Below are 12,261 nucleotides of genomic sequence, written 5' to 3' on the forward strand. Positions count from 1 at the left end.
TATCTAAAACATGATTAGAATGACTTTGTTTTAATACTGATACATTACAGTCAGAGATTTCTGATGTATAACTTTCAAGCATTATAGTATCATTAATTTGTGATACTTATGTAATAAAATACTGATACTTTTTAATAAAGTGTCACAAGCCAAGTCCCAGTAAAGATTATTTTTCTAGTAGTGTCATCTTCCTTTTACAACTTCTTGACAATAGCTAGAAAGTTCTTGTCTCAACCTAGAAATCTCTTTTGTTTGTTAAGGGCACTAAACAACCTTCTTACCATTCCACCAAAACTTATACATATTATCCCTCTATGTACTGCATCGACATCGAATTATCAAGATCTATCTAATAATATATGGCACGCATCTATATTTACCACATTACACACCACATCACTTTTTGTCGAAAGCCCATCACATCAACTAGTACCTTTAAGACTATATTCCTACTGCTACCACTATTAATTATCACGTTGAACACCTTATCATTGATCATGCCACGTGTTTTGAAAATCTTATTACACTGGTTATCTTCTTCAAACTTCGACACCAATAAAACTTTTTGCACAATCGATTTAGCATCTCGTCCTTGTTTACTTCCAACTCCAAAGCTTCTGCACTATGCCCATTCTCAACATCATTCACCTCAACCTTACCAACTTCAGCCTCTACCAAATTAAAAATTTTTAGATGATAGTCACTCGATTGATGTCGTGGTTATCCACACTTTAAAAATTTGTTGAGCATAGGCTTTGCATATGGTTTGTTCTACATCTGTGGTTGGTAATACTATTTCCTAAGTGGTTGTTGTCTAGAAGGCTATTGTCGTTGCTGCTGTTTTGTTGGTTGTTGTGCCTAGATAGCACTAGCCTATGGATATGGAGATGAGTATAACCTTCTCTTTGCCAATTGGAAATCAATTCTGGGGGAATTTCCAAAGTGACATATTGTTTAGCTATGGTAGCCTGAAGAGAACACTGATCCAACCTGGATGACTGGATATATTCTTTTGGGTGTGGCCTTCGGGTGGAAATAAGGGTTCAGATACTACGAGTAAAGGAATGGGGACGTTTATAGAGGTGATAAGGACTAAAAAGAGGGAAAGAAGATTCATTGATTTGAGCAAATTCAGGGATGTAGGAATATTCAACTAAATTTTCTATTTTATTAGCAGTCTGTTAGGAGCAAGATTTGGGTAAGGAGAGGGTGGAAGAAAGGGAGACCGGAGGAATGAGAGAGGAAGTAAAAGCAGTGTTGGAGGAAGTTGATGCCATGAGTGAAGTTCTCTCTGTCGTTGAAAACTCAAACGGAAAAACAAAAATCAAACTATTATCATACCATTTTGAGAAACGAAAAACGCAATGGTGGCTCTGATACCATTTGTGAAAAGCGAGAATACGTGGCATTGTTATACAAGAACTATAACAATTAAAATTGTACTTTGGACCAGTAGTCCGCAAGTTCGGGTTTCCAGTCGATATACCTCTGAGATAAAAAACTTTGAAACATTTTCATCTCGGGTTATATAACCCAAAACAGACTTTCCTTTAGTCTTAAAACAGGGTACCAAACCAGATAAGAAATGATCAAAAGTTTTCTGATGCACAGGATCCTTGCAAAAGGCAAGTGCAGAGCATACTTCCTTTAGTTTCAAAATGAACAGATGTAAGTTTTCATTTTATGTTTTTAAAACGTTTAGAGCTTCATTGACAGAGAGAGAAAGAGAAATTAGAAACTCATGATTATAGAAGACTAGAGATTTTATTAATTTCGCTCTATCTCTAACATAAAGAAGCCGAGCTTATATAGGAAGCAAACCAAGGAAAAGGATAGGACATGACCCCTGTCACTTTTTGAAAAGCAAACACATAATTACAAGCGACAAGCTTTTGAAAAAGTAAAAACAATAAAGGCAAATTAAAGCATGACTCATGCTTTAATTATTACAAACTCGAAAAGTAAAAGATGCCATTTTGCGTGAATCACGGAGATGAGAGATTCATGTAGTCTTCGTCAGATGAGCTGTCGGTCTCGTCTTTATCTTTTGAAAAGAGGACTTTGAGTGATGGACGTGGAGTTTCTGGTGGGTGTTGATGGTCTGGACGACAGGGTGGATAAGGGCAAAATATCTTGCGCCAATCAGAAGATGGGTGGTCATTGGATCCAGGTGGTTTGCTAGAACTGGCTTTATTCGTTGGATCATCTGAGGCATGTGATGGTGGAGTTTGTTGGAGGTTCTGGAGATGTTGGCTTAATGGCAAGAATGCTTCCCATGGGTCTTGTGCATCTTGGTATAGAAAATCTGTGAAGTCTGGTTTTTCTTCCTTGATGATAATGCCGGTGGATTTAGGTTTTGAAATTGCTGAGGGAGTGGGGATCATGATGATATCATGCTGTGGACCAAAGGAGGTGTGAGAAATGTCTTTGTGTGGAGCAGGCTGGTGGTTCAATTCACAAAGGAAATTATAGAGTTCCTTTTGAACTTTATCGTCTTGCTCAAGGATAGATGGATGAGGTGTGGTAAACCATTCAAAAACTTGGTCTTAAGTCCAGAAGAAGTGGGTGTCTGGATGTTGGAAGTATGGTCGGTGAATAATGAACACAGATGTGAACATTTTTGCTTCTGATGCTGGCATACGTTCCAAATTATGAAATTGAGACAATTGTTGGAGTTTCATTCTCCACCATGGAATTAGAGAAAACCATTCAAGGAGCGTCCAGAGGAGGGAGGTAGATTTGTCAGGATTGAGCAAATTTTCTAAGGTGGTGTGTACTGGAGCAATCCGTCTGGTGGCATAGAGGACAGTTAGGCACCAGATGTACCATAATTCATCTTCTGAAATGTCTCTGGAAGGGTCCAGGGTTAAACCTGTAAGAAACAAGTTTTCGGGATGGAAAGTGGAAAAGGGAAATGAATCTGATAAGAGACAGGCTTTCATGAAAAACCTAAATACAACTTTCTTTGCAAACTCCTGTATGGCAAAGACTGTGGTGAAAGTTTTCCCAAGAGGAAAGGTTTTTTGGGTAAGGGCGTGTGAGGGGAGTGAAGTGGCCATGAAAATGATAGGAAAATGATAATATGAGGAGGATATGAAGAACAAGGATTTTTTCTGGTTTAGCAAGTCGTGAGAGCATATCAGGAATAAGGTTGTGGTCTCCTTTTATATGCTTCACTGAGAAATTATATTTTGAAAACCAGTCTTTGAGCCTAAGCAACACCTTTTCGGGAACATTTTTCCCTTTGAAATTCATGATGTTGGGAAAAGCTGAGTTGTCCATTCTGACAAGAAAGTGATAGCCGATAAGATGATACTCGAACTTTTGGATACCATGCTAAAATTTCTTTGAACACATTGTGGTAATGGATTTGTGTGTCAGAAAAGTGTCCGCTGGCATAGGTGATAAAGTGTTCCTTGCCATCTGTTTCTTCATGGAGGATGGCTCGCCATGATTCATCACTTGCATCAGTCTGCAATATTCATCTGCAATCAGTGATGAGCTTTAATGGTGGTGGATTTTGCGCAATTTGCTTTAAAGTTGTGACAGCAAGTGTGTGGTTGTTGTTCCACGAAGGTGGATTCCTTTTTAGTAGGGCTGACAGCTGGCAGGTGTGGTGATCAACATGAGGAATAAAATCCCTGATATAATTAATAATACCAAGGAACTGCTGAATTTGCTTTTTGGAAAGATTCCGATCTGGAAAGTGGATGAGCTCTTGAGCAATGTGCTTTCCTGGCTGTTAGTGGCCATCTTTGATAGTCATTCCAAGGAATTCAATGTTATTGGTGGCAATTGTGCTTTTCTTAGCGGATAACATGATTCCACGAGATTGAATAATATCAAAGAATTGATTTAACAAATGGCGATGGTCATCTTGTGTACCTGAAAACAACAAAATATCGTCAATGTAAATCAATGCACTATGTAGAATGGGTTGGAAGACTTGGACCATAGTTTTTTGGAAAATAGATGGGGCTGTTTTAAGACCAAAGGGTAAAACTGTCTATTGATAATGGGCATTGGGAATGCAAAAGGCAGTTTTGTAACGTTCAAAAGGTTTAATTCCAAGTTGCCAAAATCTGGATTTAAGATCAAATTTTGAAAAGAATTGAGCATTTTTGAGATAAGTGAACATGCTCTGTCTTTTTGGCAAAGGGAATTTGTCATCTTGTAAAAACATGTTTAGAGGTTGATAGTCAATGACTAATCGTTTTTTTCCTCTAACAATCTCAGAATGTTTTCAACATAAAAAGCCTGACAAGCCCATCGAGAACTAATGGGTTCGATAAGACCTTGGGCCAGCAACTGAGAACATTCTTTTTGGGCTAGGACTAAGTCGGAAGGACTCATTCCTGGATGGGTGTCTTTGGTTGGATTGACATCTTCATTCAGTTTGAAAGGTAATTGAACAAAGAAATGGGAGTTTTTCCACAAAGGATTTGGATGATGAAAGCCAGCATGAGACTCGGGACAATATTTCAAAAACTTTGTGGAAATGTCTTGGAAAGGCTGAGAGGTTTCAGACAAACCATAAAGCTTAAGAACATTGGTGAATGGTTTAAACATAGACTTGACTCAAATTCTAGTAGGAATGATTTGGAGGTGTTTGATTTGGCGAATGATATCAAATCCTAACAAGATATCCTTATTAGGCAGATGGGAACTGATGAGAACCATCAAGGGAATACCATTAAAAGTTCAAGTGATCCTTTGCAGATTCATGGAGGCCCAATTACAAGAGCAAGAGCCAAAAAGATGCAAGCTACTTTAAATGGATTAATTGAGAAAATATGGATTGAAAATGCAATTCAAGATGCAAGACATCATGAATTGGGCTTGAAGAGAAGACAAGGCATTGTGGGCATTACTCAAGTTATTGGGCAGCCAAATACACAATTTGTATCAAATGCAGAAAGGTCAAATTTGGAATAAAAATTGTATTGATTGAGCCAGAAGTAACGTGTAAGCTATATACCGTTGGAAAGATAATTAAGTTAGCTTTCCAATAAATTTTACAAAGCTGGATTTGGAGTTCTCTAGAAGGAGTTATGACCAATTCATTATAGCTTGTTCAGACTTGGGATTTTCAACGACTCCTTTGTTTTTCAACTTCATTTGTTTGTTTTGTTTTAAGTTTGTCAATGATAGCATTAATTATAGTAAGCTAGCATTAAGTTTGTCAAAGATAGCATTAATTATGGTGGGTTGGTGAAGACTTTTGAAACATCTTTTGACAAACCTACTTGGAGGGTTGTTCCAATGTTTCCATTTGTATTTTTAGGACCTTGGGTTTCTTTTAGCCTATTTAAATTCAGCAACCTTGCTATGTAATGAGAATAGAGATTAATGTTATTTGAATTTGAAAGATTATTCTTTCTTTGGTTCTTTTGAGAACTAGTGAACTTATCAAGAATTTGCATTCTTGTGGTGTTCCAAATTTCGACTTATCACTCACCTTCTCATCTATTTCTTGAGTGTGGCGTCAATACCATTCTCTATACCTTTGGTTCATGTTTTCTTAAGCATTGGGTCAAGGTTTTGCTTGTCTTAAATCTGTTTAGAACTTTCTTGGGAAGTTGAAACTACAAATTAAGTGTGGGATTGAAAGTTTCATTGTGGGATTCGCATCATTTGGTATCAGAGCTAGTTTCTAATCAGGTTTGAATGTCTTATATTTATTTTGATTATCAAAAAAAAAAGAAAAAAAGAAAAAAAAACGAATTGAATTTGAGTTATTCATTTTCCTTGACATAGTTTACACACATATCAATTGTGTTGCTTTGCTTGCTTGCTTTCCTTTCTTCAATTTTCTTTTCATTCTTTGTGTCCTCTTAATTTCTTTTCTTTGTTAGTGTGCTGGATTGTCAGATTTGGTGTGCCACTTGGGTTTTTTTTTTTCTTGATTTTGTTTATTTAGTTCAATAAAGAACTGAAAGAGAGAATTAAGTGTGGTAAAAGGCAAAAGTTTGTGAGATCATTAGAGGGTAAAAGCCAATTTGTGTGTTAAACACGAGAGTTAAGTGACATCAAATTGAGTGAAACACGTGAGGGAGTGTTGTGAGGTCTTTTTGCTAACAATTATTTTTCAGATCACAAATATGTCAAAAGATCAAGAAGCTATAGACCAATCAATCATGCTCAAAGCCATGCAACAACAATTTGAGCACATGAATCTGATGTTTGGAGAGATCCGTGACAAATTGGAGAGGCAAGACACTGCCATAGCCAATCTACAAAGGGGGTAACAACCAATAGCTCCTAATGTAAGAGGTAATCAAGGGCGTGCTGTCATGGGAGAAGAAGGTGGCGATGACATAGATGATTTTGATGACCAGGCCACCGTTGACATGCGTGGAAGAGATAATAGAAGGGCAAGACGTATAGATCGTGATTTGGGGAGTATAAAACTGAAAATTCCTTCTTTTCAAGGTAAAAATGATCCGGACACTTATTTGGAGTGGGAAAAAAAGGTGGAGTTAGTATTTGATTGCCACAACTACTCTGAGGAGAAAAAGGTAAAACTAGCTGCTGTTGAATTTACTGATTATGCTATTATTTGGTGGGATCAACTTGTTTTGAGTAGGAGACGAAATCGTGAAAGGCCTATAAACACTTGGGAGGAGATGAAGGCCATCATGAGGAGGAGATTTGTTCCCAGTCATTATTATAGGGAGCTGCACCAAAGGCTTCAAAGTCTTACACAAGGTTCTAGAAGTGTGGAAGATTACCTCAAGGAGATGGAAATAATCATGATTCGAGCCAATATTGAAGAAGAACGAGAGGCCACTATGGCAAGATTTTTACATGGTTTAAATCAAGATATTGCTAATGTGGTTGACTTGCAGCACTATGTTGAGTTGGAAGACATGGTTCACATGGCCATGAAAGTGGAACGACAACTAAAAAAGAAAGGTTCCACTAGAACCAATTTGGGTTCATCTTCCTCATGGAAGTCAAAATGGAGCAAAGATGAAAAGGTTGTTTCAAGGCCTAAGATTGAGCCAATCAAGGATCATAAAGAGGGAGGCAACCAAAGCAAAGGTAAATCTGATTCCCAACACTCTAGAAATAGAGATATTAAGCGTTTTAAATGTTTGGGGATAGGTCATATTGCATCTCAATGCCCAAATAAGAGAGTAATGATCTTGAGGGATGATGGTGATGTTGAAACCGAGAGTGAATCAGATGATGATCCTATGCCACCTTTGGAGGATGCTAATGATGGTGTAGAATATCTTGTTGATGGTAAATTGATGGTTGCTAGGCGTGCTCTCAACATGCAAGTTAAAGAGGATGCGGAGGTACAACGTGATAACATCTTTCATACTAGATGCCACATCAAAGATAAGGTATGTAGTATGATAATTGATGGTGGAAGTTGTACTAATGTAGCTAGCACTAGTTTAGTTGAAAAATTAAATTTGAAAACTTTGAAACATCCAAGGCCATATAAGCTACAATGGCTGAATGATTGTGGGGAAGTTAAAGTAAATAAACAAGTGCTGGTTTCATTCTCTATTGGGAGATACAAGGATGAGGTTCTATGTGATGTAGTACCCATGCATGCTGGACACATTCTTTTGGGTCGAGCTTGGCAATATGATAGGTGTGTGACACATGATGGTTACTTAAATAGATATTCTTTTGTAATGAATAAAAGGCAAATCACTCTTGTACCATTAACACCTAGGCAAGTGTATGAGGATCAAATGTCAATACAAAAAGAGAGTGATACAAAAAAAGAAAATGAGAGTACAAAAGAAAGAGAGATTGAGAGAAAAGCAAGTGAAAAGATAGAAAAAAATATTGTTGAGAGAAAAGAGAGGCAACAAGTGAACTTGTTTGCAAAAGAGAGTGAGGTTAAGAGGGCTTTCTTTTCAAAACAGCCTATTGTTGTACTTTTGTGCAAAGAGGCTTGTTTACACACTAATGAGCTTAACTTTTCTTTGCCTAGTGCTATTGTGACTTTTTTGCAGGACTTTGATGATGTGTTTCCAAATGAAGTCCCTAACGGTTTGCCACCTATTAGGGGAATTGAGCATCAAATAGACTTCGTCCCTAGAGCTACCATTCCTATTAGACCTGCATATAGAAGTAACCCCGAGGAGACAAAGGAGCTTCAAAGGCAAGTTAAAGAACTCTTGGCAAAAGGATATGTGAGGGAGAGCATGAGTCCATGTGCGGTACTAGTTTTACTTGTGCCCAAAAAGGATGGAACATGGAGGATGTGCGTTGACTGTCGTGCAATTCATAAAATCACTGTAAAGGATCAACATCCTATTCCTAGACTTGATGACATGCTTGATGAATTGCATGGTTCTTGTGTGTTTAGTAAAATTGATCTTAAAAGTGGATATCATCAAATTAGGATTAGAGAGGGAGATGAGTGGAAAACTGCCTTTAAAACAAAATATGGTTTATATGAGTGGTTAGTGATGCCATTTGGGTTATCTAATGTACCTAGCACTTTTATGAGGTTAATGAACCATGTTTTGCGTGCTTTTATTGGTAAATTCGTAGTTGTCTATTTTGATGATATTTTGATCTATAGCAAAGGCTTAGATGAACACATTGAACATTTGCAAAGTGTATTGACTGTTTTAAGGAAGGAAAAGTTGTATGCTAATTTGAAGAAGTGTTCCTTTTGTACAAATCAGATTGTTTTTCTTGGTTATGTTGTAAGTGCTAAAGGAATTGAGGTTGATGAAGAGAAGGTAAAGGCTATTAAAGAGTGGCCTACACCTAAAAGTGTAAGTGAGGTAAGAAGTTTTCATGGTTTGGCTAGTTTTTATAGAAGATTTGTGAAAGATTTTAGCACCCTTGCTACACCATTGACTGAAATTGTGAAGAAACATGTGGGATTTAAATGGGGTAGTGAACAAGAAAGGGCATTTAATCTAATTAAGGAGAAATTGGTTTCTGCACCATTACTTGCTTTACCTGATTTTACTAAAACTTTTGAAATTGAGTGTGATGCTTTAGGTATCGGTATTGGAGCTGTTTTGATGCAAGAAGGGCGTCCAATTGCTTATTTTAGTGAGAAATTGAGTGGAGCAACCCTAAACTATCCTACTTATGACAAGGAGATGTATGCGTTGGTGAGAGCATTGGAAACTTGGCAACATTATCTTCTACCTAAAGAGTTTGTTATACACACTGATCATGAGTCCTTGAAGCATTTGAAAGGGCAAGGTAAGTTACATAAGAGACATGCCAAATGGGTTGAATTTATTGAGCCATTTCCTTATGTGATCAAATATAAACAAGGTAAGGAGAATGTGGTGGCTGATGCATTATCTAGAAGGTATGCACTTATCTCTACATTAAATGCAAAGTTGTTAGGATTTGAGTACATTAAAGAATTATATGTTAACAATCCTGATTTTGCTAATGTGTTTAATGCTTGTGAGAAAGTTGCATTTGGTAAGTTCTATAGGCATGATGGGCTTTTATTTAGAGAAAATAAATTGTGTGTGCCTCATAGTTCTTTGCGTGAATCGCTTGTGCGTGAAGCTCATGGGGGTGGTTTAATGGGACATTTTGGCATTGCAAAGACTTTAGATGTTTTAAAAGAACACTTCTTTTGGCCACATATGAAACGTGATGTTGAAAGAATATGTGAGAAGTGTATCACTTGTAAACATGCTAAGTCTAGAGTTTTACCCCATGGATTGTATAACCCTCTGCCCATACCTAGTGAACCTTGGGTTGATATTTCTATGGACTTTGTTTTGGGTTTACCTAGGTCAAAAAGGGGAAATGACTCTGTTTTTGTTGTTGTTGATAGGTTTTCAAAGATGGCACATTTCATTCCATGTCATAAAACTGATGATGCGACAAGCATAGCTAATTTGTTTTTCAAGGAAATAGTCAGGTTGCATGGAGTACCAAGGAGCATAGTTTCAGATCGAGATGCTAAGTTCTTGAGCCACTTTTGGAAAACTTTGTGGGGTAAGTTGGGTGCTAAACTTTTGTTTTCTACTACTTGTCATCCACAAACTGATGGACAAACTGAGGTTATAAATAGAACTCTGTCTACTTTGTTGCGTGCCATTATTCAAAAGAACTTGAAAACTTGGGAAGAATGTTTGCCACATGTTGAATTTGCTTACAATAGAACTGTCCATTGAGCTACTAAATTTTCACCATTTGAGATTGTATATGGTTTTAATCCATTAACTCCTTTGGATTTATTACCTTTACCTATTGATGAGCGTGCTAGTATGGATGGTAAAAAGAAAGCTGAATTTGTCAAGCAATTGATCTCCTAGAAGAAGATTCATCAACCATGGAAACAAACACATCTTCCACTTCTACATCCTCTTCATCTCATATTTCTCTTTCTTCTACTCTCTCTCTTCCCAAATCATGCTCTAAACACATAACCTCCAAAATTGAGAATCTTGTTGAATATTCTTATATTCCAGAATCTGCTCAAATCAATGAGTCCCAGTTTCCCATCATGAGTCCTTACAATCTCTACAAACAGAAAACTTCTTTCACTAGAAGTATTCGGACCCTCATCTCCACTAAAAGACCACTCCCAAAAGAGTATATTCAGTCTTCTAGACTGGACTAGTGTGCTCTACAAGCCTCACAGAGTGAACAATATGTCACTATGGAAATACCTTCAGATCTCGTCGCCAACTGGAAACAAGAAGGCTACACACACCTCCATCTTGGTGGTGTACGATTAATTCTCACTCTTGATGGTCGAAAAGGCTTACCTATTACAGCTAGAATTGCTCTCCTAGACACCAGGTTCAAGGAGTACCAACACGCTGTTGTCGGCATCTCAAAGATTGCAACCCTCCATCATCAAATAGTCTATCGATTACAAAATCATGCCCTAGATCTTCCTACACCGTACACAACTTCTGATGCCTTGATGATCTTGGCAGACACAGACACAATTCCAACCATTATCCAAATCCCCAAACAAATCCAGAAACAAGAATTGCTCAAGCTCATGCCTCTTGAATCGCTAACTAACTATGAGCATTTTCACCAAAATTCGGAACCAGTACAAACCACAGAAGCCACGTTTAACAGACGACCAAATGGTCAAATTAAACTATCTTTTCAAACCCCTGACACCGAGCCTGTTTCAAACAGTCCACAGCTTTCCTATACTGCTATGATCACAGCAGTTCAAATTGGTCAAGAAAAGAAACTTCCTATTCATGGTTTTTCCTCCGAAGGATATCCAGTATATCCTGATAAAATCAATGGTCATTTTCTATGGGATGTTCCTGAAGCCCATATGTGCAACCCGGATTGTCCTTGCCTGGATGATACGGATATTGACGAAGAATTGGAAATTATGCGGAGAAAGAAAAAGAAAAAATCTTCTTATCCACCATCATCTTGCAAATCTTTTCCTCCACATCCTCCACCAGATCCCAAACGTCCTGTCCAACCAATCAGATCTTGCCTTATGTTTTCAAGTCACTCCTATGAAGAATCCTTTCCTCCACTTGAAAAACAGACAGACACACAAACCCGTGTCACCTCAAAGCCTTTTGTTCAATCTCCAATTACAGCCTCTGGGCAACCTGAAGAACCAAAATAGTATGAAGCTATTTTGAATTGGCAAACCAAAAATGCCAATGCTCAAAATCATACTCTCCAACAACTCGGTAAGAAAATTGATCGCGTTGCCACTCAAGTCTTCCAAACTGAAACTAAAGTTGATTCGATCAGCAGTCGTTTACATCAGATGTACATACATCTCCAAGACCGGATCTCTGAGCTAGATGCCGATCTCAGATGGATGATCAACAATCATATCTGGGTCCAGAGTTTAATAAAAAAGAAGCCGAGATCAGAAAACTCAAAGCTGAATTGTCCAGGATTGATGCTGAAAAGACTCGACCTTCCCTTTTTACTCGATCACAACCTACACCCGTATCTCCTCCGTTCTTTGAAACTTATTTACCCTTCTACACACCATCCCGACCTCAACAACCTGTTTATAATCAGTTCTTTGGTTTCTCCCACCTTCAACCGACTCCTCAACCATCTTCACCCAAAAAGGCACGATCTAAAGTCAAAATCTCCGAACCACGTCCCAAGGCCACTTCCTCTTCCTCTACATCTACAATCCCTCCAGAAGAATCACCACAAGACCGTCCCGAGCCTCTTAACAAAGATAAAGGCCCAATGGATCAGTATCATTATCATACTGTCCAGACCCAATCTTCAGATTCCTCCGACTCTTCTGAGCCTGAAACACACAATTCATGTTCGTCCTCCTCT

At 37.9% G+C, this 12,261-nt stretch overlaps 1 protein-coding gene across 1 annotated transcript in view; it reads left to right on the forward strand.

The window, feature by feature from the left end:
- Nucleotides 1–6,293: 6,293 nt before the first annotated feature.
- The window catches only part of LOC112100941, a gene marked incomplete at its 3' end in the record, with an annotated part of 11,217 nt that continues 5,249 nt past the window's right edge, over nucleotides 6,294–12,261 (forward strand). Inside the window, 4 exon segments of the mRNA XM_024190820.1 lie at nucleotides 6,294–7,613; nucleotides 7,980–8,234; nucleotides 8,661–9,307; nucleotides 9,440–10,218. Coding sequence (XP_024046588.1) covers nucleotides 6,294–7,613; nucleotides 7,980–8,234; nucleotides 8,661–9,307; nucleotides 9,440–10,218 — 3,001 coding nt within the window.

The sequence above is a fragment of the Citrus clementina genome, unplaced genomic scaffold (assembly GCF_000493195.1).
Source record: "Citrus clementina cultivar Clemenules unplaced genomic scaffold, Citrus_clementina_v1.0 scaffold_2, whole genome shotgun sequence".
Lineage (NCBI taxonomy): Eukaryota > Viridiplantae > Streptophyta > Magnoliopsida > Sapindales > Rutaceae > Citrus > Citrus x clementina.